The sequence below is a fragment of the Scyliorhinus torazame genome, chromosome 2, assembly GCF_047496885.1.
Source record: "Scyliorhinus torazame isolate Kashiwa2021f chromosome 2, sScyTor2.1, whole genome shotgun sequence".
Lineage (NCBI taxonomy): Eukaryota > Metazoa > Chordata > Chondrichthyes > Carcharhiniformes > Scyliorhinidae > Scyliorhinus > Scyliorhinus torazame.
This window is the reverse complement of record NC_092708.1, coordinates 316,458,265-316,486,225: the sequence shown is the minus strand read 5'-3', so window position 1 is coordinate 316,486,225 and position 27,961 is coordinate 316,458,265. Positions and strand designations below refer to the sequence as shown.

General features: G+C 47.4%; 1 protein-coding gene and 1 long non-coding RNA gene across 4 annotated transcripts in view; one reads left to right on the top strand and one right to left on the bottom strand.

The window, feature by feature from the left end:
* The window catches only part of kiaa0586 (KIAA0586 ortholog), a 934,633-nt gene that overhangs the window by 421,948 nt on the left and 484,724 nt on the right, over positions 1–27,961 (top strand). For all 3 annotated transcript variants that reach the window (XM_072489245.1, XM_072489251.1, XM_072489243.1), the window contains one exon: positions 23,050–23,122. In XM_072489245.1, the coding sequence (XP_072345346.1) occupies positions 23,050–23,122 (73 nt within the window). The remainder of the gene's footprint in view (positions 1–23,049; positions 23,123–27,961) is intronic.
* Positions 1–27,961, bottom strand: part of LOC140399780 (uncharacterized) — a 101,199-nt gene that overhangs the window by 28,974 nt on the left and 44,264 nt on the right. The window contains exons 3-5 of the long non-coding RNA XR_011937871.1: positions 20,730–20,805; positions 18,443–18,490; positions 16,877–16,977 (exon numbers count right to left, since the gene is read on the bottom strand). This is a non-coding gene — a long non-coding RNA (uncharacterized lncRNA). The remainder of the gene's footprint in view (positions 1–16,876; positions 16,978–18,442; positions 18,491–20,729; positions 20,806–27,961) is intronic.

The following is a 27,961-nucleotide window of genomic DNA, read 5'->3' as shown; positions in this document are numbered from 1 at the left end:
AAGGCCACGCTGCGCCAGAAAAGCGGCTCGCCGCGGCACAGTGTGGCCGATAAAAGCCGGACGACCTAGCTCCCGGGATCTACCCGACTTGCAACGCCTCGTGAGATTCAACGCAAGACGTTGCGATGTAAATCCCGCCTATTGTGGGTGGGATCACTATTTGGCAAATATGCACATTAGAGCAAGACAGTAAGTCTCACTCTTATGTACAGATCTCCAAGGTACCTGAGGCTTTGGGATTCATCCGCTTCACCTCGGAGACCTTGTGCGAGCACCCATTCAGCCACAAACGGGGACCACGTAGAATGGCACTCATGTGGGTCTCCCAGGGGATTGGAGCCCCCTTTGGGCAGGGATGGTGGCGTGGCACTGCTGGTGCCACCTGGGCACCCTGATAGTGCAACCTGTGTGCCAGCCTGCCACTGCCAAGGTGCCCAGGTGGCATTGCCAGCTGACATGGGCGCTACCAGAGTGCCAGCTCAACACTGCCAAGATGCCAAGCTGGCATTTCTGCGTGCGCGATCAGGCCGGGGTGCCTTGTTTGGGTGTTGGGGGAGGGGGAGGGGGGTGGGGTCTGGGGACATTCCCATAATGTGTTTGGACTGGGGATGGTGGTTAGGGATCGCTTTGGAGGCCTCGGAGATCAGGAAATCATTTAAAAATGGTGCCCCGATCTCTCGCTGCACTGGGGAATTCTGGTGAGCGGAGCTCCCCACTGTACAAAATGGGGCTATGTGCGGCTTTGGCCGTGTGTTCTCCGTTGAGGCCCCTTAAATAACGCGAGTCTCGTTGAATAGCCATGTGTTTCTCGGCACTAAGTGCCAGGATATATGCGTCTATATGCGCTCACTGTGATGTATCCACCTGGTTGAATCGAGCCCAGCAACTCTGTTTGTCTCCACAAAGGCCTCCTGACCAGCTGCTTATTTCCAGCATTTCTATTTTTTTTCCAGATTTCCAACATCTGATGCATTTTGCCTTTGTCCTAGATTATAGGCCAGTCAGATTAACATGAGGCATGGGTAATGTTTTAGAAATAATAATGAGGGATAATTATTCAGTAGACATTCTGGAGGGTTGCATTAATTAAGGAAACCCAGCATAGAATTGTCAAGTCAGATTGTGTTTGATGATTCTAATTGAATTGTTTGATCAAGTAACAGAAAAGGTTGATGAACAGAATGCAGTGGATGCTGTCTACGTTAAGAAGGTGTTTGACAATGTACTACCCAAAAGGCTGGTTAATAAATTGAGGCTTATGGAATAGGACGATTGGTATCAGCTTGGATGAAAAAATTGGCTTAAGGACAATGTAACCAGGGCATAGATAGGCTAGCAGAATGGACAGAGAAGTGACAGATGGATTGTATTACAGAGAACTGTGGTGTTACGTTTTGGCAGAAAAGTTAGGGAGAGGGAATATAAACTAGATAGCACAGGTCTTAAGAGTATCCTGGGTCAGAGGCAACTGGTGCTCCATGCACATTGATCTTTGAAGGTGGCAGAACATATTGTGAGAGTTAGCAAAGTAGATGGGATCTTTGGCTTCATAAATTAAGATATTGAGTACAAAAGCAGGATGTTTTTCTGAATCTTCCTCAAGCCCTGGTTAGGCCACGACAAGAGTATTGTGCTCAGTTCTGGTCACCACACTTTAGGAAGGTTGAGAAACCTCTTGAGAGGGTGCAGAGGAGATGTGCCAGGATGATTCAGTGATGACAGATATTAGCTACAAGGTTATGTTGGAGAAGATGGGGTTGTTCACCTTTTAGCAGAGGAGGTTGAGGTAGAATTCGCTAGAGGTGAACAATGGTATGACAGGTTTAGATAAGGTTGACAGAGAAAAGCTGTTCCCATTAACTTATTGTACAACGACCAGGGGACACAGATTTGTGCAGGAGATGCTGGGGAGATGTCAAGAAGTACTTTTTGTACATCGTGAGTGGTAATGACCTAAGACTCACTGCCTATAGGAGTGGTGGAAGTAGAGGCAATTAATCATTTCAAAAGTAAATTGGATGGCCTTTGAGGGAAATAGTCCTGCAAGGCTACGGGAATAGAGTAGAGGAATGGTTTGCTCGACAGAGAGCTGGCATGGACTTGATGGGTGAATGGCCTCCTCCTGTGCCATTATGACTCTATCCCCCTCTCTTTCTTAAGAATCCTTATAAACATCCATCTCTGACTAAATCTTTGGTCACACTTCCATTGGGTTTCCTTCTACACTCGGCATCCAATTTTCTTTATGTCTCTGAATTTCCTTGAGGCCTTTTTTAAAATAAAAGAACAGCATGGATGAAAATTGTTGCAAGTATGACTGGGCATGATTCTCTCTATCCAATGTGCTCTGTAGTCTTCAGGTTCAAGCTAATTACAAAATTCTTGGTGAGCTTCTGGTATGCAAAACACCTCTGGGAACTCATTATTTTGGGGGTAGGAGCTAATGTGCTGCGACAAGATTTAAGTGGCCTGCTGTAGCTTAAAGGGTATTCTACATTCAAAATTATTAAGGAACAGATTAAAAAGCTGTTCAATTATAGAGAGGGCCTGCAGGACGCTGTTAACTGAGAGTCCCATAAAAAATTGATAAAACCACCAAAGTGCTTCTGCAAGGAGCTGGATAAATGAAGGAGACGCTGTTAACTCAGAACAATGCAGGCCCCCAATCCGAGCAGCACAGAAACAGGAATGACCAGGGCACTGAAAGTAATTATGACCAATTCCAGCATGGCACTTCGTGCCAGAAAATATTTTAATGACTTTACCAGGGCAGAAAGGTCAGAAGTGCCAGATTGGAGAAGGATGTTTCTTCGAACCTCCACATAAATTGGGCTGGGTGTAGACAGGTATTTCATAGAGCTGCACTGAACTCATTAGTACCTTTAGCTCTGTCTGTACACAGATCAATGGTCAAGTTGAGACAATGTCCAGTAGTTGACGTGTTGAGAATGGCCACGTATGGCTAGCTGTCATTCCAGCCATTTTAATCGCCTGAATAGTTGACTGAAAACGGACAGGGCCTGATAGCTCATGTAATAGCAGCCTACAGCAGATGCATTTCAGAATTTAGCTTCCATCAGAGAAGAGGTCCATCAGTCCCATGATACTCTTATGGGAATTTAGCAATGTTCTTGCCACTTGGATGGTATCACGTAGTGGTACCAAGGTTAACAGAAAGAACTAGCTGCACGGGCAGTAGTGGTTATAATTAAAAATATTGTACTAAAGCTGTTCTGCATGCAGACATAATTCTCTGTTTTTGTAATGGCTTTCATCAGATAAATGAATGGGGGTATTGAAAGTCAGAGAGATCTAGGTGTACAGGTCCACAGGTCACTGAAAGGGACAACACAGGTGGAGAAGGTAGTCAAGAAGGCATACGGCATGCTTGCCTTCATTGGCCGGGGCATTGAGTATAAGAATTGGCAAGTCATGTTGCAGCTGTATAGAACCTTAGTTAGGCCACACTTGGAGTATAGTGTTCAATTCTGGTCACCACACTACCAGAAGGATGTGGAGGCTTTAGACAGGGTGCGGAAGAGATTTACCAGAATGTTGCCTGGTATGGAGGGCATTAGCTATGAGGAGCGGTTGAATAAACTCGGTTTGTTCTCACTGGAACGACGGAGGTTGAGGGGCGACCTGATAGAGGTCTACAAAATTATGAGCGGCATAGACAGAGTGGATAGTCATAGGCTTTTCCCCAGGGTAGAGGGGTCAATTACATAGGTTTAAGGTGCAAGGGGCAAGGTTTAGAGTAGATGTACGAGGCAAGTTTTTTTACAAAGAGGGTAGTGGGTGCCTGGAACTCGCTGCCGGAGGAGGTGGTGGAAGCAGGGATGATAGTGACATTTAAGGGGCATCTTGACAAATACATGAATAGGATGGGAATAGAGGGATACGGACCCAGGAAGTGTAGAAGATTGTAGTTTAGTCGGGCAGCATGGACGGCACGGGTTTGGAGGGCCAAAGGGCCTGTTCCTGTGCTGTACTTTTCTTTGTTCTTTGGTTGTATGAGTTGATGTGCATATGGAAAGGAACATGAATGATGGCACACATGTGAGAATTAAGGAAATCAGACTGATATTGTAGTCAAGAAATGGGGCTGTTTAGCACAGGGCTAAATCGCTGGCTTTGAAAGCAGGCCAGCAGCACGGTTTGATTCCCGTAACAGCCTCCCCGAACAGGCGCCGGAATGTGGCGACTAGGGGCTTTTCACAGTAACTTCATTTGAAGCCTACTTGTGACAATAAGCGATTTTCATTTTTCATTTTGTTTCATCTAAGTTTAGCCTGAACATATCTTGTAGGTGGCAAGAGTCTTCAGTCTAGCTTATTGTTGATGCACTAACTGTAATTGTTATCCCTCTCAGAAATGCAATGTAGTGCAATATGCAGCAGACAACCATGACCCTTGAGACTTCTGCTGGACTGTACTGCAGGAGGCCCCCATGTTGGTCCATGTACTTGAAATGTGCAATCTCAGTCATGCCTCTCTTTAATGAATTATAATGCTGCTCAGCTGGAGTCCTAGGAAAGCACATAAGTGACATGAACCAAGACTGTAAAGCATAACCTAATCTCTGTGCATTCCTCCAGAAACATATTTTCCTGGTTTAAAAAGTAGCAGCTTCTCGGGAAGCTTGCTGATGTGCTGCTGTTTGCAGTTGACCTATGAATTGGGAAAGTAGAACATTTTCCTTTCGGACATAGATAAAGGAAGCCATGGCGATGCAAACTATGAATTCTTGGATCTTGGTGGCACAGTTGTAAGCACTGCTGCCTACAGCGCTGAGGACCCAGATTCGATCTCAGCCCTGGGTCACTGCCTGTGTGGAGTTTGCACATTCTCCCCGTGTCTGTGTGGGTTTCACCCCCACAACCCAAAGATGTGCAGGTTAGGTGGATTGGCTACGGTAAATTGCCCCTTAATTGGAAAAAAATAATTGGGTACTCTAAATTTATATTTAAAACATTAATTCTTGGGTGTTGATAATGAAACCTGACCATGTTCAAGAAAAACCCAGCCATGCTGATGCTGACTCTCCACAAGAAAACTGATGAATTTGCTAACTCTAGAAATGAGCAAATCCGTGATTTACTTAATGCATCCGCGTACAACTGTTTGCATTTTATTACAGATATCCACAGTGGACATCTGGGGCAAAATTCTCCGTAATCGGCACGATGTCCGCCGACCGGCGCCAAAAACGGCGCAAATCAGTCCGGCATCGCGCCGCCCCAAAGCATCTTGAGCGGCCGAGCCCTAACCTTAAGGGGCTAGGCCCGCGCCGGACTGATTTCCGCCCCGCCAGCTGGCGGGAAAGGCCTTTGGTGCCCCGCCAGCTGGCGCGGAAATGACATTGCCGGGCGGCGTATGCGCGGGAGCGTCAGCGGCCGCTCACGGCATTCCCGCGCATGCGCAGTGGAGGGGGTCTCTCACGGCATCCCCGCGCCCCCCCCCAGGACCCCGGAGCCCGCCCGCGCCGCCTTGTCCCGCCGGTAAGAGAGGTGGTTTAATCCACGCTGGCGGGACAGGCATTCTAGCAGCGGGACTTCGGCCCATCCGGGCCGGAGAATCGCCGGGGGGGCCCGCCAACCGGCGCGGCGCGATTCCCGCCCCCGCCGAATCTCCGGTGCCGGAGAATTCGGCAACCGGCGGGGGTGGGATTCACCCCCCTGGAATTACCCCTGCCCATAGGGCGGACTTCTCCCATGCCTCCTCCAGCGGGATCTATGGCGAGTGGGTTGGGGAGAACTCGGCAGGAGGCCCAACAATTGGTTTCATGCTGGCATGAAATTACAGTGGGATCTTCCGATGCTGCCCACCACGGTGGATAGAGAATCCCACTGGGGGCCTCCATGAAACCGCATTGCACCGCACTCATGGGAATGATTGGAATCTTCTCCCCACACCCGATTCTCTGCATTGCCAACGGAAAAACACGCCGTTCCAGAACACATGCAATAATTGGGACCTACCCGAAGAAGGTTTGGATCTGCCTCCGGAGTTCAGAATGGAGACTGCTAGCGGTGCTGGACTCTGGAACACCACAGTGGTGGGTGGGAGGAGCACCTATCAGATGGATTTTCCAGCTTCAGTGTCTTTGAGGAGGTCCATCTTCCAGCCTCCGAATTCCTGGAGATCCATCTTCTTTCTTCAGAAGGTTCAACTTCTTTCTTCAACAGTGGGTGAGTGATGTCGGGCACCTTTTAAATATGGCACCCGGATAAGACGGTGATACGCACGCCATGCCCTGCCAAAGAAGACAGCACAAACCTCCTGGATGCATAATTAATTATGCGGGGGAAGGAAGGCATGGCATGGTTTCCTGCAGGCCTCCAAATGGGAAACACTCCCTGTCTTCACCCCCAAGACGTGACTCAATCCCAGATAGGAGAATTCCACCCATAGAATTTAAGGATGATTGTAACTTTATCAGCAACTTGGAAGGGATGGAAGTGGACTGCGGTAAGCTCATTACAAAATCTGACAGTTTCCTTTGGAAATCTTCTGCATCTGCTGTTTGTTAAATGCAGGTAAAATTTATTCTGTCTATTTAGTTACTTGTTTAGGGACAAAGGCCCTTCTTCGCAGCACGGTAGCATTGTGGTAGCATTTGGGGCAGCACGGTAGCATTGTGGATAGCACAATTGCTTCACAGCTCCAGGGTCCCAGGTTCGATTTCGGCTTGGGTCACTGTCTGTGTGGAGTCTGCATATCCTCCCCGTGTGAGCGGGGGTTTCCTCCAGGTGCTCCGGTTTCCTCCCACAGTCCAAAGATGTGCAGGTTAGGTGAATTGGCCATGATAAATTGCCCTTAGTGTCCAAAATTGCCCTTAGAGTTGGGTTGGGTTATTGGGTTATGGGGATAGGGTGGAGATGTTGACCTTGGGTAGGGCGCTCTTTCCAAGAGCCGGTGCAGACTCGATGGGCCGAATGGCCTCCTTCTGCACTGTAAATACTATGTTATGTTCGCGTCCATGATACAGTTCCACCAGGTAGGTGTTCGTCCATTGCTCCTGGTCTTCCAAGAAGCAAAAATAGAGAGGAATTTCTAATGGCCGTTCTTTTATGCATTTTAGTTTTGAAAGGGTAGGCGTTGGGGCTTACGTAAATGGTAGTAGCTCAGCTAATGGTGCAAATAAAAAAAAAGCAATGAAAATAATGTTAACTACAGTTTTAACAGCACCTGTAAATTTCACCCACCTACTAGCATCCCCACCTGAATATAGAGACAGACGCTCTCCTCCCTTCATTTGACTGAAATGTTAGATGGGTTAAGCCTGCCATTAGAATAGTGTATCGGGGGCAGCACGGTGGCACAGTGGGTTAGCTCTGCTGCCTCACGGCTCCGAGGTTAGATCTGGGTCACTGTCCGTGTGGAGTTTGCACATTCTCCCCGTGTTTGCGTGGGTTTCGCCCCCACAACCCAAAGATGTGCAGGGTAGGTGGATTGGCCACACTAAATTGCCCTATAATTGGAAAAAATGAATGGGTACTCTAAATTTTTTTATTTTTTTTAAATTTAAAGTACCCAATTAAAAAAAAAAGAATAGTGTATCGGAAACATGGATGCCATTTTTATACTGGCCTGATCAAGACAGTGGAAAAGAATTGATGGACAATGGGATTGATGACATCGCTAAATCATCACTATCTCTTTTTAATGCAGCTGCCAAAATACGGGTGAATATTTCCACTGGCTGCCAGGGATGAAAGTGGAAATTAGAGCTGGTACAAGAGTAGGCAGGCATCCAAAAAAAATCTTTGCTACATTTTCTGCAGCTGCTCGCCTGATCAGCATCACAAAATCGACAGTATGCCAGTGAATCTCTAGGCTACTGTCTTTGAACCCTGTGAGAATACCTTACCTTGGTAAATGTTGAATTATATGTACGACACGTTATGGAAAATGGGCTCCAAAAGCCAGTTTTCATCTGTTAAGATAAATGATTGCAGTACCTACTGGAACTTCTGGCTTGCTCAAACTTGAATCACTGAAATTAGGTTGAAGCTGAAAACATACCAGCGCGTAAAACAGTAATACAGAACATAAAATGTAGTGTTAAATTTGGTGTTCCTGCTTTTTGAATAGCACAGCAATATAGGTGCCAATCTAAATAGGAAATAATCTTAATGAGATTGAGGATGTGCTACTTGACTAAAGTCATCCTCTCAGCATTTGAATTTTCAACTCGGCTGGGTTGGTGAGGAATTTACATTCCTAGAAATAATCTGGGTTTTAATGGAAAAATGTACAGTCAACCAAATCAAACATGCAACCAACTCATCTATATTTAAATGTTTATATTAAGATTTCATAAAAATGGTTGCGTCTCCTGTATGCTTTATGACTTCTGTGCTTTTGTACATACAGAATAGGGGGAATTATCCCATATTTTTTCAGTGTCAGGCTCTGACTGAAACCCGGCATGTAACTCTCCAGATGCACGGCTGAGTTTTTAGTCCAGGTTCTGAGCCTCTCTGAAAATAAATTCAGGGGGCGTGGTCTACACCGTGGTGGGACAGAGCCTGATAGAACCAGCCCCACAGAGATCAGACCCCCCCCCCCCCCCCCAGCCCCCCCACGAACACGGGACCCCCCTACAAGCATCGGGGCTCACATCCATCACGAGCATCAGCATATGCGCCCTCACCCTGCCCCACCCACCACAAGCATCAGCACGGGCCTCTCAAACCCCCCTCCCCCCACCATGAGCCTCTCAAACCCCCCCTCCCCCCACCATGAGCATCAGCATCGGGGTTCTCACCTCTCCACTACCACCACCAGCATCGGGGACTCTCATCCCCCCCCCCCCCACACACACACACACACACCCTCTCTCACTGCAAGCATCAGCATATCAGGGGCTTTTGCTCCAACAAACATAATGTGAACACTGCCCCCAATGGGTCCCCCCAGAGGGCCACCCTTTGACACAGGTCCGCTCAGGGCACACTCTGGGCATGTCCCTGTCTCCTTGGGGGCTATGCCTACCTTTGCGTCCCTGGGCAACTGATTCATGTTTTTCCAAACTTGTAAACCTCGCTGACATGACCATGTGAGCATTCAGTGAGGGGGAGGGTGACTTGGTAATGAGATTGAAATGCATGTACATCTATAAAAATGAGGTTCTTGCCCTTTGTGGTCGTGAACCTTGTTACGTCACCGGCGAGGGGTGTGGAAAGACGGGAAACGGCGAGAATTTGGTTTCCCGATTCTGGCGAGATTTTGCGCTCGCATTGCCCTTCACGCTCACGGTGATCGTGGGCGCATGATCGTGCCTAGTAAGTGGATGTTATTTTCTCACTTGGCTGGTAACTCCTGGTCATCAAAGGGATTACATTGCTTTTATTTATTTGCTCCCATGAGAATGTGGTGGTGAGTTGCCGACTCCTTGTCATGAGACATCCCCAAGATATAGTGAGGAGGACTTTGTAGAGTTGACTGGGTGTTGTGTGCTTTTGTTGTGGCTGATGCCGAGGTCAATGCTAGATGGTTCATCTGGGTTTATTCCTATTGTTTCTTTGAGTAGTTCAATATAACTGAGATACTGTGCCAATTAACATCAATCACATTGCTGTGGGTCTGGTGTCATGTATAAGCCAGACCAGGTAAGGACATTAATGAACCAGATGGGTTTTTAGAAAAGGCCAGTAGTTTTATGGTTACCTTTACTGGCATGAGTTTTTTATTCCAAATTTTATTTAATTAACGGAATTCAGATTCTACAGAACTCCTGTCTCTGCATTATTAATTCAAGACTCTGGATTACTAGTACGGTATCATTTGCAGTATGCTACCGTACCTGTTCCATTGTTACCCATTACCTTGCTAGTGCCTCACCTTTAAGGCATAATAGAACCTTCACCCAAAAATAATGCATCAGTGCAATTCTTGAAATTTCAGGGTTTCATAGAAATGTGGAGGAGTCTCATTCAGGGTTTTTTTTTTATGCACTTGTTGCTCTATTATCCAATCCTAACAACTGAGATTCACAAACATATACTGATCATGAATGGAGAAAATGTTGAAATCAGTGTCTCTGTATAGTGGAACTTGTGCAATTCAATACCAAACGCTATATAGAGCTTAGGATTTTGAATCAAACAATTGATTTTTTGTTAAGCGACAGGAGTTGGTATTTGGATATTTTGTGCATGCTTGGATATAAAATATTGTCAGAAGGGTTGCATAATACCATTGTTAGAATTAATGATTGTTTGGATACGTTGGGCGTCATTCTCCGCCGGCGGGTGTCTCCGTTTTGCCGGCGCCGGGGGGGTTTCCCGACGGCGTGGGGCTGCCCCACAATGGGAAACCTCATTGACCGGCCGGTGTTACGGAGACTCCCGCCGGCCGGTCGGGGCAGAAATGTCGCGGGGCGGGTAGGAGAATTTCGCCCAAGGATTTTGATTCTGGATTTATCGATTTTGTGAGCTTCTCTCACATAAGCGACTGCAAATTATGTTTGCAGATTGTAGAAGCATTTTGGTTTTGTGCCTGAAGATAAACAGTGTCAATGCGGATGCGTTTGCTATGGGATACCAAAATTATGGAATACATTACAAATTTTAGATGTATTTTATTTATTTTTTTTAATAAACATTTTATTGAAGTATTTTTGGTATGGTAACAACAACAAAATAAACAATATACATGAAACCATAAACATAGTGCAAAAGTTTTTACCTCTCCTACAGGTCCCACCCTTATTGGCCCCCTACTCTAATCTAAACTACTACACCCCCCCCCCCCCGCTGCTGACGATTAATTTCCCGCAAAGAAGTCGACGAACGGTTGCCACCTCCGGGTGAATCCTAACAATGACCCTCTCAAGACGAACTTGATTTTCTCCAAACAGAGAAAGCTAGCCATGTCCGATAACCAGGTCTCCGACTTCGGAGGCTTTGAGTCCCTCCATGCTAATAGTATCTGTCTCCGGGCTACCAGGGAAGCAAAGGCCAGAACGTCTGCCTCTTTCTCCTCCTGGATTCCCGGGTCTTCTGACACCCCGAAAATCGCCACCTCTGGACTCAGCGCCACCCTTGTTTTTAACACCGTGGACATGAGGTCCGCAAACCCCTGCCAAAATCCCCTAAGCTGTGGACATGTCCAAAACATGTGAACATGGTTCGCCGGTCCTCCCGCACATTTTGCGCATCCGTCCTCCACCCCAAAGAATCTGCTCATCTGGGCCACTGCGATGTGAGCCCAGTGAACAACCTTAAATTGTATCAGGCTGAGCTTGGCGCATGTTGCGGATGCGTTGACTCTACTCAACGCGTCGACCCATAGACCATCCTCTATCTCACCTCCCAGCTCCTCCTCCCACTTGCACTTCAGCTCCTCGGTCTGCGTCTCCTCCGACCCCATAAGCTCCTTATAAATGTCTGAGACGCTCCCTTCTCCAACCCACCCTCTGGAAACTACCCTGTCCTGAATCCCCCTTAGCGGTAGGAGCGGGAAGCTTGACACCTGTTTACGAAGGAAGTCCCGCACCTGCAGATACCTGAATTTGTTTCCCCTCGCCAACCCAAACTTTTCCTCCAACGCACTCATACTTGGAAAGCTCCCCTCTATGAACATATCCCCCATCCTCTCAATCCCCTCTCTCCACCATAACCGGAACCCTCCGCCCATACTACGGGGCAAACCGGTGATTATCACAGATTGGGGACAGACCGATGCTCCCACTGCTCCCACATGCCGCCTCCATTGGCCCCAAAACTCTCAGGGTCGCCACCACCACTGGACTGGTGGAGTACCGTGCTGGCGGGAACGGCAGAGGCGCAGTTCCAACGCCCCCAAACTGGTGCCCTTACATGAAGCCGCCTCCATGCACACCCATGCCGACCCCGCCCCCATACACACCCATGCCGACCCCTCCCCCACCACCCACTTCCTGATCATGGCTATATTAGCCACCCAGTAATAGTTGCTAAAATTTGGCAGCACCAGCCCGCCCTCTCCCCGACTCCACTCAAGCATTACCTTCCTTACTCGCGGGGTCTTGCCCACCCAGACGAAGCCCGTGATCAACCTGTTTACCCGCTTTAAAAAAGGACCGCGGAATAAAGATGGGTAGACACTGAAATACAAATAGGAATCTCAGGAGGACCGTCATCTTCACCGTTTGCACCCTCCCAGCCAGAGACAACGGAAGCGTGTCCCATCTCCGAAAACCGTCCTTCATTTGGTCCACCAGCCGGGCCAGATTCAATGCAGCCGGTCCCATTTCCACACCACCTGGATGCCTAGATACCTAAAGCTTCCCTCTACTAACCTAAACGGCAGCTCTCCCAGTCGCCTCTCCTGCCCCTCGCCTGGACCACTAACATCTCACTCTTTCCCATATTAAGCTTATACCCCGAAAACCGGCCAAATTCCCCTAGAGTCCTCATGATTTCTTCCATCGCCTCTATTGGGTCTGAAATGTATAGAAGCAGGTCATCCACATAGAACGAAACCCCCCCACCCCCCGTTCTCCCCCCCCCCCCCCCCCCCCCCCCCCCCCCCCCCCCCCCCGGACCAGTCCTCTCCAGACTCTCGAGACTCTCAGAGCACAGAGCAATTGCCAACGTCTCTATAGCCAGCGCAGACAACAGTGGGGAGAGGGGGCATCTCTGTCTCGTCCCCCGGTGCAGTCTAAAATAGTCCGACGTTGTCCTATTCGTCCATACACTTGCCACAGGAACCTGACCCAGCCAATATAGCCCCGCCCGAATCCGACCCGTCCCAGTATCTCCCACAGATAGTCCCATTCTACCCGATCAAAAGCCTTTTCTGCATCCATTGCGATCACTACTTCCACCTCCCTACCTTCCTTGGGCATCATGATCACATTTAACAGCCTTTATTTCATTGGCCACCAACTGCATACCCTTAACAAACCCCGTCTGGTCCTCCCCAATAACGTCCTGAACACAATCCTTGATCTGGGAGGACAAGATTTTGGCCAGCAACTTGGCATCTACATTCAACAGGGAGATCGGCCTGTAGGACCCACACAGCTCCGGGTTCTTGTCCCGCTTAAGAATCAGCGAAATCGTTGCCTGTGACATCGTCGGGGGCAACACCCCTCTTTCCCTTGCCTCATTGAACATCCTCAACTACACCGGCCCCAATATCCCCGAGAACGTTTTATAAAACTCCACTGGGTACCCGTCCGGACCCGGGGCCTTACCTGCCTGTATGGCCTTCAAGCCCTCCACTAACTCTTCCAGCCCGATTGGGACCCCCAGCCCTTCTACCCGCTCCCCGTCCACCTTTGGGAAATTCAGCCCCTCCAAGAAGTGCCTCATCCCCTCCGGCCCCCTAGGGGGTTCCGACCTGTACAGCCTGCTGTAGAAATCCCTGAACGCCTTATTCACCACTACTGAATCACCAATCAGGTTCCCATCTCCATCCTTTACTTTCCCTAACTCCCTAGCTGCCTCCCTCTTCCTAAGCTGTTGTGCAAGCATTCTGCTGGCCTTCTCTCCATGTTCATAGATTGCCCCCCCCTCGCCTTTCTCAGCTGCTCCACCATCCTCCCTGTGGTCAGCAAGCTAAACTCCACCTGTAACCTCCGCCGTTCCCTTAAAAGCCCTGTCTCTGGGGTCTCCGCATACCCCCTATCGATCAGTAGTATCTCCTTTACCAGTCGGTCCTTCTCTGCCCTGACCACCTTCTCCCTATGGGCCCGGATCGAGATCAGCTCTCCCTGACCACCGCCTTCAGTGCTTCCCACAGCACCGCTGCTGAAATTTCCCCTGTGTCATTGACCTGCAGGTAGCTCTGAATACATTTCCTCAGCCGCTCGCACACCCCTTCATCAGCCAAAAGTCCCACATCCAACCTCCAGTGCGGGCGCTGGTTACTATCCTGCAGGTCAACCCAGTGTGGAGCATGGGTCTGAGATTGTAATCGCCGAGTACCCTGTGTCCACCACCCCAGTCAGCAAGGCCCTGCTCAAAATGAAGAAATCGATCCGGGAGTACACTTTATGCACGTGTGAGTGGTAGGAGAACTCCTTCACCCTCGGCTGCCCAAATTTCCATGGATCCACCCCACCCATCAGCTCCATGAATCCTCTTAGTTCCTTTGCCATTGCTGGCACCCTGCCCATTTTTGAGCTTGACCGGTCCAAGCCAGGGTCCTTAACTGTGTTGAAGTCCCCTCCCATGACCAACCTGTGCGAGTCCAGGTCCGGTATCTTCCCCAGCTCTTTATAAACTCCACATCATCCCAATTTGGCGCATACACATTTACTTAAACCACCTGCACACCCTCTAGCTTCCCACTGACCATAATGTACCGACCTCCCACGTCCGAGACTATTCTACCCGCCTCAAACACCACCCGCTTATTGATCAGGATCGCGACCCCTCTAGTCTTTGAACCTAGTCCCGAGTGAAAGACCTGACTGACCCAGCCTTTCCTCAGTCACACCTGGTCCGTTACTCTAAGGTGCATCTCCTGCAACATTACCACGTCCGCCTTCAATCCCCTGAGATGCACGAACACGTGCCTTTTTGACCGGCCCATTTAACCCGCGAACATTCCAGGTGATCAGCCTAGTTGGGGGGTCTCATTGCCACACCCCTCCGCCGATCAGCCATCCCCTTTTTTAGGCCCACCTCCAGCCCGTGCTCTGCGCCTCCACCGGTGCATCCCCAGGCAGCCCCCGCCCCCAACCTCCTCTCTGTCCCTTAGCCCAAGTCCCTCCCTCGCCAGCAGAACATCCCCCCCTCCCCCCCTAGTAATATCACCCTGTAACCCAACCCGTTTACTAAACCAAAGATATGCACCCCCCCCCCCCACTGTGCTTCCGAGAGCTAGCTCGCCCAACTAGCTTGGAGGCCCCCATCCCCGGCGCCAGATCGTCTCCCACCTATTGTTCCCCCCTCCCCCCCCCCACCCGCTCATACAAACAAACTCCAACATCAAACAATCCCCACACAATTGCCCAACAGATAAACAGCAAGATCAAAACAAACACACCTCCATCCCCCAACAGTGCAAATGAAAACCTTAACTCACTCAGCTCTACCACTGGTTCCAAATCAATGCAAACAGCATCACAAACATCTTCCATGAAACACAGAACGAGAATCGTTTTACAAAAACAGAGAAACAAAAAGAAAAAACAAAAACACGAACGTTGCAGCCAAGTTCAAAAGTTCTCAATCCATCACCAGCCCTTTCTTTTTCGCAAAGTCCAACGCAGCCTCGGGCGACTCGAAGTGGAAGTGCTGATCCTCATGCGTGACCCAGAGACGGGCTGGGTATAACAGTTCAAACTTCACCTTTTTCTTAAAAAGGATCGACCTGATCTGTTGAAGCCTGCTCTCCTCCTGGCCACCTCTACACTCAGGTCCTGGTAAACCCGCAGGATGCTACTGTCCCATTTACAGCTCCTTGTCTGTTTGGCCCACTCCGAATCCTTATCCGAATCTCACCACCATTGCCCTCGGGGGGGGGTCTCCCATTCGCGGCTTCCTCGCGAGTGCTCTGTGAGCCCTATCCACCTCCAAGGACCGGGAGAATGCCCCATCCCCCCCAGCAGCTTCACAAATATGTCTGCAATATATACCCCAGCGTCCGTTCCTTCGGACCCCTCCAGGAGCCCGACGATTCTTAGGTTCTGCTGCCGGGACCTATTCTCGAGGTCTTCCACCTTCTCCAGGAGCTTTTTCTGCTGGTCCCTCAGCATCCCCACCTCCAGCTCCACCGCAGTCTGATGCTCCTCCTGCTCAGACAGCGTCTTCTCCACCTTCTGGATCGCCCGATCCTGGGCGTCCAATCTATGCTCCAACCGCTCAATGGACTCTTTTATCAGGTCCAAGCAGTCCCTGAATGACTTGCATCAGCTGCTCCATAGACTGCTGGGTCGACAAGCCAGAGGTCCGAACCTCCGCCATGCTGTCTCCTGTTGCAGCTACAGCCCAAGCCTTCTCTGTCTTTTTGTTTCTGCCCTTACGAACACTTCTGGTCCTTCTCTCCATGCACCGAAGTGGGAATTCAGTAAACAATTGCCACTAACATCCGTTTTACAATTCAAGTCCGGTAGAAAAACGGGGGAAAGGTCCAAAAGTCTTCCCCCGCCCCCCCCATCATAAGGTCAGAAGTGGGGAATGTTTGCTGATCATTTTTCAATGTTCAGTACCATTCTTGACTCTGATACATAAGATGTCTTGTCCATATAGAGCAAGACCTGGATGACAAGCAGCCTTGGGCTGTAAAGTGTCAAGTAACATTCACATCCCACAAAGAGCAGACAATGCCCATCTCCAACAAGAGAGAAATCAACCATCATCCCTTGACATTCAATGGTATTACTTATGCTGAATCAACACTGTGAGGGTTACCATTGACCAGAAACTGAACTGGACCAGCCATATACATACTGTGGTTCAAAGAGTAGGTCAGAGGCTGGGAATTCTGTTGTGAGTAACTCATGTTCAGACTTCCAAAAGCCTGTTCACCATCTACAAGGCACAAGTCAGGAGTGTGATGAATAGATAGATAGATGAATGCAGCTCCATCAACGTTCAGGAAGCACAACACCATCCAAGACAAAGCAGCACACTTGATTGGCACCCCATCCACCCCCTTAACCATTCACTTTCTCCATTACTGATGCACAGTGCCAGCCATGTGTACTATATACAAGATGCACCTCAGCAACTCATCAAGCCTCCTTCCACAGCATTTTATAAACCTGTGACCTCTACCACCTAGAAGGACAGATGCATGGGAACACCACCACCTGAAAGTTCCCCATCAAGCCCCACACCATCGTGACTTGGAACTGTATTGCCTTTCTTTCCCTGTCACTGGGAAATATACTACAAGCCCCTTCCAAACAGTACTGTAGATGCACGTGTACCTCAAAGACTTCAGCAGTTTAAGAAGGTGGCTCGCCACCATCTCCATGAGGGCAATTAGGGACGGGGAACCAATGCTGGCCTCGTCAGTAACACCGACATCCTGTGAAAGAATGAATTAAAAATAACCATATGATTGTTATATTGCTGCTGGTGTATACTTGTTCATTTCATTTAAAAAGAGTTAATGGTTGGGCTGGATTCTCCATTTGGAAGACCCTCGGCAGGATTCTGGGTAGCCCGATGCCGAAATCGTGTTCAGCGATCGGACAGAGACTGGACTGCGACACTGAAATCGGGGCCGGCGCCGGTTTGACCCCGGTCCGCCATGCTGCGCCCCCTCCAAAATGGCATCCTCCAAAATCGTGACACACGCATGCGCCGATGCAGCGTCGTTAGCGCATCATCAGCCAGCCCACCCGCAATGCTCCGTCCCTGATGGGCTGAGTTCCCGACAGTGCGGGACACGTGTGGTCTGAGCTGGTGTGCCAGCTGTGGACTGTGTCCAGTGCCATCACACTCGGCTGGGATTCGTGCCGCTGGGCGGGGGGGGCATCTGGTAGGGCTAGGGGGACTGGTGGGGGGTGGCCAGGGGGTGGCTGTGGGTTCGCAGTTTACGGGTTAGTCTACGCTTACGGCCGGCGCCATGTTGTGCGGAGCGACCGGTGCAGCTCGTCAGCCCTGCGCAGGGCGGCCCGGGACCCAGCCATTCTCTGGCTGTTTTCTGCCTGATCTTCGGGTTTTCACTGTTGCCATAACTAGCCCCTCACTTGTACCGGAATCGGTGAGGGGTTTGTGCCAAATTGCCAGTCCTGAAACACCACAGGGCCCACGCCAGCGTCGACACTTCCCGCAGAAACGGTGAATTCCACCCCATGTTTTCCCACTGGAGCTGAATTGCTTCAGGTTTGCGCTGGGAGCGGTACTAGAAGTGATTCACCCTCCCTTTATGCATGGCGGGGAATGCAAAGGATCCTTTCCGACTCACGTTATCAGGCTGCCATTTTGAGCAGGTGGTCCAATAAGGAGGTCCAGCGGCCAGCCCTCTCTCCCTCACAATGCAAATCCTGCCACCCCTGCCCCGCTGACAAGTAGGGACATTTTCCGCCCCCCACGGGGAAATTGCAGGGTCACCCCATCCCAAAGCACACATGCTTGACGGTGACCCGACCCCCCATATCAGAGACCCCCCATATCAGAGACCCCCCCATATCAGAGACCCCCCATATCAGAGACCCCCCCTCTATAACAAGGACCCCCTCCCCATATCAGAGACCCTCCATATAAGAGACCCCACATATCAGAGACCCCACATATCAGAGACCCCCAATATCAGAGACCTCCCCCATAAGAGAGACACACGCCCCACATCAGAGACCCCTGCCCCATATCAGAGACCCCTGCCCCATATCAGAGACCCCCGCCCCATATCAGAGACCCCCGCCCCATATCAGAGACCCCCGGCCCCATGGCAGAGCCCCACCCCGCCCCATAGCAGAGCCCCCCCGCCCCATAGCAGAGACCACCCACCCCATAACATGGACCCCCGTAAGAGATTAACACCTAACTCTGATTGACAGCTTCGGTCCACATCAAAGGCAGTCCAGTGCTTTCTGCTGAGAAAAAGAGGAAGTGAAGGGGACTATTTGGGTATCCTAAGATACTAGATAGTATACTGAAACCATTTTAAAACTTACAGTTCCACCATTTTACTGGAGAAGTTGAATTCTTCAATTTGACTATGGAATTGCCAAGTGTAACAGATATTACAAGGACACAGTGTATCTCTAAGAAGCCAGTTTTCAGGCAGAGAAACTGCATATGTTACAATTCAAGGTCTATTCTACATTGTGTAACAAAGGTACCATTGTGATGGCCCCAGTAAATCTGCTGATAGCAAAAGGGAGATGATTTAATGGCTACATCCAGATTTCAGACCACCAATATCATTAATTGCATGACATCATATGAGCCTTTGTAATGTTTGGGTAGTTTAATTAAGCATGCGGACCTTTAATGTGACTGGTTAATTATTCTCATATCCTATGCATGATGTAACCTTAATCGATAGTCATGATTGGACATAGATAACTATTAACAAATGATTGGTATATGCTAATTTCTTGTAATCTAATCTCAAAGTGTAAGTGTCTGTACCATTCTTGAATCTGGGCTTTTGGTGTCCTAATCGGAATGCCAAAAGTCCTTGCAATAGCTTGTAAATAAAGACTAGTTTTTAGATCCAAGGGTCTTCATCTGGTGTCTCATGAGCATGAATTACAGTTGAATCGCTGTATAAGGGTTTCCTCAACAGGAAGTGAAGGCACTTAACTCCTAGATGTGTATAAACTTTGAGGTTGTGTTTAAAGCAGGGATATTGAGAGGCATTCAAGCATGAAGGGAAATTAAAATAAACAATCCAGCTATTATCCTGTTAATTGCAGCCTGCGAAAAGCTTTTTTTTCTCTTTGAAAATGAATAGAAGCCTTGCAGATTAAAGGATCTTAGGGGGATTGAAGCCTTGTGATGTGGTTTTTGGTTTTCTTTGAAGTTACAGCTGCTGCTACACCTTTATCTGAGGCAGCAGGTGTAAGGAACAGCGGAGTGCAAAAGCAGTGATTTTTCATTGTTTCTGCCTGGGCTTCTCTTTAGTTTCCAGGCAAGGAAGACTGATGGGGGTGGGGGGTCTCTGATGGGGAGCTCTGGTGGGGAGATCTGACTGGGGGTCTCTGGTGGGGGTGTCTGATCAGGTGTCAGGGGGTGGTTGGGCAGGATTTGTGTTGTGGGGGGGGGGTGGAACGAGGGGGCTCTCTAATGGACTTTGGGGGCACCTGTGTTAAATCCTTACCCCATTGGCCCACCAAGAGGTCCACTGCTTCAGGGCCACACTGGCAAATATTTGCACCAATCCACACTTGTGTGGGAGCATCATGGAGGCGTGGAGAATCCGGTATCCAGCCTGGACCCCAATTGCATCCTCCTGCAAACATCAATGCCACCGGCTGTGGGGGACTGGAGCATCAAGAGGCACCAATCCTGTTTTTTGCCCAGCACAAAATTGTCCACCGTATCAGGATCTACACTGTGAGCGGCAGAGAACCCCCTCCCCATCTTAAAATTTGTTGACCATTTCTCCCTTTGCATGCTGCTATACTCGTGATCGTGGCTACATTGATGTGAGGAGTATTCTAGTGAAGCTGAGAGTTGTTCATCAGATTTATTGCTGCCCCAAAAATTGAATGGTAAGTTGTACCCAGACAATGTGTGTAATTCCACGTAGATGTTCATAGTAGCATTGACAGAGGGCAACCTCGCCAGTGCAATTACTGGACAACTTGATGTTGTTGTTTTAATAACTGTGTAGTTGATCATTGTTGGAAGATCAAATTAATGATTGTACTTGATTTTTCAAAAACGAAATAAACCTTTGTTTGCTTAAAATTGTCGATAAATCACTTCCCTTTCTTGTTAATTTTAATTTTTCTTGACTGCACATGTGCCAGGTGGCATGGAAGTAGACGCTGCGTAGAAATCCTTTTTTAATATAAATTATAAAGTCTGTCATGAAATGCTGATGTAATTTCCTGCTGTACTGCATTTTCATGAAGCAAACCTTCCTTAGAGACTCTATTTAGACCAGATGCACCCCCAGCTAGGTTGCCAAAGCATGCAATGCACACAAATGTTTATCCGCTGCTTCTGCTGCTTAGTGACCTCAGCTCAGCTACCTCTTAGATAATTTCCTGAACAACACAAAAAAAATCTAGTACAGTACAAAATACAACCTAAACTGATTCAGTGTTTAGCGTGAATAAAAATTATAATTAGGGGTGCATGGTTTGTTGAACAACCTACCTGGCAATTTTTCACATCTGTCGAAGAAACCATTAATGTTCTTTGTCTGGTCTGATGTTGGAGTTCAAATACGTTCCTGAGAAAACATGTATTACTTCAAGGCTGCCAAGCGTAGATCAAAGATTTACAGTAACCTTAAATTCTTTCCCAAGCAGGAAAAATAAGGCCATGTATTGTATTTTACTTCTGTCCAGACTAGTTCATTACCATGCTTTTGCTGTATTTTGAATAGGTCATTTTGACTTGCAACAATTTATTTATATAAGCCTTGTTGATAGTTTCAGCTGTAAGTCTATCAGATTCTTCTTTGTGTTAGTAGTTGGGCTGATGCCAATATTCTTGTTAGATATTACTGCCCATTTTCAGAAACCCTGAAGTCAATAATTGGCGTGACAAAGTTTGCTGTTTAAAAATAACTCCTATTCAGACATGCTGCTCATTTTGGACATGTGTACCTGGCCACCTGCAATTTTAGGCCATTCTATTGGGATCACATTGGGGAATAAATATGGTATTATCAGAAGCTCTGTTGAAACTTCCTAACATGCGGTTTGTTCCATAGACTACTGATAACCGATCGCCAGAGAAAAGAATCTGTGGAATTGCACACATTTTGAACTGCTGTTGATAGTCAGATTTCACTGCTTTAAATTATCAAGGAAATGCAATGATAATAACAAGAGAATGAGGTCAAATGCCAGATCAGAACTCTGATGCTAAAATAATATTTGGGAAAGGTGAACCTGAGACAAATGACTTGTCTGGGTTTAGGAAGATTGTGGCTGGGTCCGAGGCACCACTACATTGCTAAACAAGAACCTGCATCCGGAACAGATGCCTTGCCAAGTAACCTTGCTGAGCCAGACAGGACCAGCTTGCAGTCTTTCATCTGTTTGTAACTCTTGGGCCAATCAGAATCCTGCTGTCTTTAAAGCGGAGGCCAGAAAGGATAGTTGTGGAATTCAGTTCAACAGTTAGAAATAAAACAGTTACGTAGCATAATCCCCTGCTGACTTTTATAAATTTCTCTTAGGGTGCCCTCTTTCGTCAGAAAATATAAAAATGCATTTCCTTTGTCCTTCTTGCCAGACCTATCTGAATACATTCAGTTCCGCAGTAATCAGCCAGCTAACTGAGCACTTTAACATGTGGAAATAATTTAGTTTGATTCTGCTATCAGAAATCAATAAGTCATAATCGTTGAATAAGTGTGCTCCCTGGTTTATGCATTTGCACAAAGTCACAGTTGCAGATCATTTCTGTCTTGAAAATTAGCGAGCGAAAATCCCTGTCTTTGATTACCTATTGTAGATGGCAAATAATTTGCTGTTGCCCTGTAATGTTTTTGTGAAATGTTACAGACTTGTGGAAGCCGTATGCAATTAATAAAATGTCATGTTAGGATTGTAGACTGAGAAGAAATTTCCATGCGAGGAACAATTTGGCAAATATTATTCAGCCTACCAATTCAAAATAATTTGATCAGTCCAATAGCCATTGTGAAAGAAAGAATGAACTTACATTGATACGACACCTTTTGCTTCCTTGGGCATCCCGAATATTTCAACGCCAATGAAATACGGTGACTTCTGTGATGTAAGAATGTGTAGCAGCCAATTTATACACAGCATGATCCCACAAACAGCAATGAGATGAATGGCTTAATAATCTGTTATGGTAGTGTTGGTTCAGGGATAGACATTGATCAGGGCAGCAGATTAACTCATCCCCTGTGCAACCACTCCTCACCACCCCACCCAACTCCCCCACACACTCACATCCCTCCACTCTTTGAATAATGGCTTCTCATCTGGAAACCAGCACCTCGGGTTGCGCATGGCCCTCAATACTGCACTTATGAAGCCAACTGAATTAATTTTGCAAGTTTGTGCAATGGGACTTGATCCCTCGGCCATCTGGCTCAGAGTTGATGCAGCTAGTGAGCTGAAGCTAACCCTGAAAAATGTGTTGCCCTCTCAAATCTGATCTTCCACAGTTATATTCAGCGCAAAATTGCCACTTAATTTATATACATACAAAGGGAGTCGCACAATATATCCGTGCTGCTTTGAAGTTCAAAGTGATTTTCAAACGCAACAATAGCTCTGGTTGAAATGCTATTAAGAACTGAAACTGTACAATGCTGTTTAATTTGTAGGAAAAAAATCATTAAGAGGCGATTCACAAATTGGGTGGAAATGGTAATAGTAACAATATAATCTTCATGCACTTCTAAATTATCATTTGAACAGACTGACAAATTAGACATAGAAATGACTGATATCAGAGATTAATAACAATTAATTGAATTATATTTCAGCGATGAAGCTGAAAAAATTCGTATTGGGAAAACTGTTGATGCCTGGATCACTGTTATTAACCAGGACATACAGGTATGCTTAGAGAAAATGTTGCAAATCTTCTATAATTAATGTACACTAATTGAGTATTCAACTGAGTATTTGTTTTGATTTCATCTGAAAATGAATTGCCATTGGCCTTTGAAATATTTTTCCAAGAACTTTTGGGAAGACCAGGTGAAATAATTTTCAGCTTTGTGATTAGCAATGATTATATGATGCTGCATACATTGTCCTTTTACTTGGCACTGCTGTATAAACAATTGTGTAAAGCAGTGATGTGTAGACAATTGTGTTACATAATTAGGTAATTTTAAATAATGAATATTATTATATTAAATAATGTGAATTTCTTTTCGAATCTAATCAAATTAAGCTGGGAAGAAGACGTACAGCATGATGGATCGGAATAATAACTGCTCCAGGTCCGATTTGGCAGTGCTTGTATTAGCACTAAGGATTCCAACTGTGCCAGCCTTATTCATGTACACTAATGGTCTCAGACCAGTGTCCCCAGTATAAAGGTTGCCTGGAGCGAATGTGATATCCCAGATCCTGCAAAATAGTTTTGGTTATTGGCCCCTGATCTTATTGCTATTTGTTGAATCGTACTGTCTGACAAATGGCTACCAGATTGGCTGACAAATTTCTTTTCAGTGCAATAATAATTAGCAAGTATTAAAGCATTTCTTTTTAAATCAGAGGCATAACAATTGTTTGTTGCTGTCGAGTTGTTTCACTTTGTGCAGTTTAGGCTGGATGTTGTTTACTTGTAATTGATGGGCACGATCTAAAGGAAAGGTCGTCATGGGTGGGATTAGCGGGGTCGTTCCTGGCACTACCTGCTGTCTGAGAACACTGTTGCCATTTCGGGTCCCGGCGGGGAGTGCCTCCCCACCCCGAGGTGGCAGTTAACATCATTTCTTGCACTGCTGAGCTCCTCAGTGCAAGAAGAGATCGGGATGCCATTTTTATGTGGCGCCCTGATCTCTTGACCCCCCCAACGTGACCCGCGGACCTCCCCCCGCCCCCATGCCCTAACCCCCCAAATGGAGGTGCTCGAGCCCCCCCCCCCCCCCCCCCCCCCCCCCCCCGAACCCCATGTCACAAAGGCACCCCCAGGCCTGATCTCAATGTGGGCAAAATGCCAGCCTGTCACCTCGGCACTGGCAACCTGGCACCCTGCCAATGCTCCTGCCAGCCTGGCAGTACCACCTGGGCACCATGGCAGGGCCAGGCTGGCACCCTGTCCAGAGACCGACCAGCCGGGGACCTCCAATCGCCTAGGAGACCTTACAAGTGTCGTTCCACCTGGTCCCCGTTTGTGTGGATCAGTACTGAACAGTGCGCGGCTGCAGTCTCCTTGCTGCGGCTGTTAGATGAAGGGCGGTCTTCCATCTGGCGTGAGCATACTGCTTTTAAACTCTTTTAACTATGAGAGTCTGGGTCCCACCCATTGTAAGCAAGATCCAGATCACGACATCTTGCGAGATGTGGTTAGATCTTGTGTGGTGTAAGGACTGTCGGGAAACCCTGGAGAGGCCGATTTTGGTGGGAGGCAGCCGATAGATCACATCCGATGTCACTGAATTCGAGTCATACCTAAGCTACTTTTCTATTAATTTCATTGGGATGCTTTCACTGGGTGTTTGCCAGAGAGTGAATCTTGCTCTGCAGGTGGCAAATCAAAAGCTGCCAGAGTCACTGAATCTAATTTTAAAAATATCAGTAATGCCAGGTGGACAGACAGCATACTGACACCAATGTAAAAGCAGCTTCAGTCTCAACACACAAGAGCTAGTTTCAGTGCCATCTGCCTTACGAGTTTTATTCTGATGTGTGCTCAAACGTTTTGTGTTCGTAATACCCAGAGCCTACTCTTTATATATCCGTTTCCTCAAGTATTCCAAAATTTTGAGAAGCAGTTTGTATTAAATAGGATGTCATATAAATAATGAATAAAAACAAAGCAAAGTGGGCCATTCAGCATTGCAAATACAAAGGTTAATTAACATTTGAGCAGAGACCTTTTATTGAGCTGATCTGCATTGAAAACATCAGCCTGACTGCGTGAGATATCACAATTGTATTATTGTTACTGTTCTCATCTTTAATGTCATCGATATTTCACAGAGATGCTAATAAAATTGGTATGTCACACATTTAAAGTATCAGGTACTTTTTTTTGTGTGGACTGCATGCAAAATGAATGGAAGCAGCAACATCACAGTAGGAGGCCCGCAGGGTAGAGTCCTAGGCCCAACCATCTTCAGCTGCTTCCATGATAAGGTCAGAAGTGGGGATGTTTGCAGATGACTGCACAATGTTCAGCACCATGCGTGACTCCTCAGATACTGAAGCAGTCCATGTCCAAATGCAGCAAGACTTGGACAATATTCAGGTTTGGCCTGACAAGTGGCAAGTAACATTCGCGCTACACTAATGCAAGGCAATGACCAACTCCAAAAGGAGAGGATCTAACCACCCGCCCTTGACATTTAATGGCACTGGCATTGCTGAATCCCTGACTATCAACATCCTGGGGGTTATCATTGATCAGAAACTGAACCGGACGAGCCATATAAATACTGTGGCTACCAGGGCAGGTCAAAGGCTAGGAATCCTGAGGCGAATAACTCGCCTCCTGACTCCGCAAAGCATGTCTGCCATTTACAAAGCACAAGGGGCTGGTTTAGCACAGTGGGCTAAATAGCTGGCCTGCAATGCAGAACAATGTGCGGGTTCAATTCCCGTACCGGCCTCCCCGAACAGGCGCCGGAATGTGGCGACTAGGGGCGTTTCACAGTAACTTCATTGAAGCCTACTTGTGACAATAAGCGATTATTATTAAGTTAGGAGTGTAATGCAATACTCCCCACTTGCCTGGATGAGTGCAGCTCCAACAACACACAAGAAACTCAAACCATCCAGGACAATCCTTCTACCACCAATGAGCGGTGGTATGCCATATACAAGATACACTGCAGAAACTCACTAATGTTCCTTAGGCAGCACCTTCCAAACTGACGACCACTACCATCCAGAAGGATAAGTACGGCAGATACCTGGGAACACCACCACCTGGAGGATCCTCTCCAAGTCATTCACCAGCCTGACTTGGAAATATATCACCGTTCCTTCACTGTCGCTGGGTTTAAATCCTCAAACTCACTCCCAGCAGCACAGTGGGTGTACCTACACCTTAGGGACTGCAGTGGTCAGGAAGGCAACTTACCACCACTTCGGACAATAAATGCTGACCTAGCCAGCGACGCCCACATCTGTAAATTAATTTTTAAAAAGCAGAACAGATTTTTAGCTGCATCACCATTGAATAGTCCTCACCAAAATGTTAACCTGCCTTTTCTGTTTCCAATGCTGATGAATCTGCTTTTATTTCAAAATGTCATGCATTCATGCTTTTCTTTGTAAAACGCAAACCTGAATGATACAGACAGCAATGGCAGTCACTAACAGTAAAATTGTGGGAAGGAGCCCTCTCTCCTCTTTTTCTAATGTGTGAAAATAACAGAGCAGCATTGATTCTTTGCATCGCTACCGGCCGCATTCTATTGATTTGTTTTGCATTTAGGGGAATAACACCATAGTTTCCATGGTGATGGTGTTGAACAATCCAGCTTCCTATCGATATCCTTTTCGAGTTCACCCCATGCTAGCATCTTTGACCGAATGCATTGCCACTTTTGTGAAATATCCCTGGCACTGAAAGTGAAAATAACTGACACAACACAATAATTTATGTGTATGAAATAATACATAATAGCCAGAAGCACGAGTATTTCAGAACCCATTTAAAGATGAGCTTTCCATATTGTCATCAGTTGCAAAGCAACAAAATTAAGGTTAATGTTGAGAAATGTTATGGTACTGAATGTTCGCTGTCAGGAGCGACTCTGCAACAGTGGATGCCACTGTCATACTGATTGATGATTCAGTCCACGTTAGAGGGAATGTTCTCCGTGCTCTGCATGCAGCCTGAAACCCCAATTGAGCTGGTCTCCCCCATGCTCTGCTCCATTTTACGCAGGCACATTAGCAGGCTGCGTAATGCACTTAACATTTTCAAGTATATGCCCATCAATCTTCTTCAATAGCCTGGACACTGGAAGGCAGTAGTTGAGTTACCTGCAACAGAGCTAATGTGAAATCTCACCCTCCAGTAAGTTGAGGTGTTCCATAATGTGACAGTGACCACAGTTCCTTGACCTTTACCATAGTCATGGAGAGGGATAGGGACAGACAGTATGGGAAGGTATTTAATTGCAGGGAGGGGAAATTATACTCTTATTAGACAGGAGCTTAGGAGCATAAATTGGGAACAGATGTTCTCAGGGAAATGCACAACAGTAATGAGGGGTTGTTTAAGGAGCACTTGCAGCGAGTGCTGGATAGTTTTGTCTCACTGAGACAAGGAAGGAATGGTAAGGTGAAGGAGCCTTGGGTGACAAGAGAAGTGGAGCTTCTAGTCAAGAGGAAGAAGGAAGCTTACGTAAGGTTGAGGAAGCAAGGATCTGGCACGGCTCTAGAGGGCTACAAGATAGCCAGGAAGGAACTCAAAATGGACTTAGGAGAGCTAGAAGGGGACATGAAAAAGCCCTGGCGGGAAGGATTCGGGGAAACCCCAAGGCATTCTACACTTATGTGAGAAATAAGAGAATCAGGGATAGTGGAGGGAACTTGTGCCTAGAGTCTGAGGAGATGGGGGAGGCCCTAAATGAATATTTTGCTTCACGAGAGAGGGACCTTGTTGCTTGTGAGAACAGGGTGAACCAAGTTAATAGGCTTGAACAGGTAGATATTAAGAAGGAGGATGTGCTGGAAATTTTGAAAAGCATCAGGATAGATAAGTCC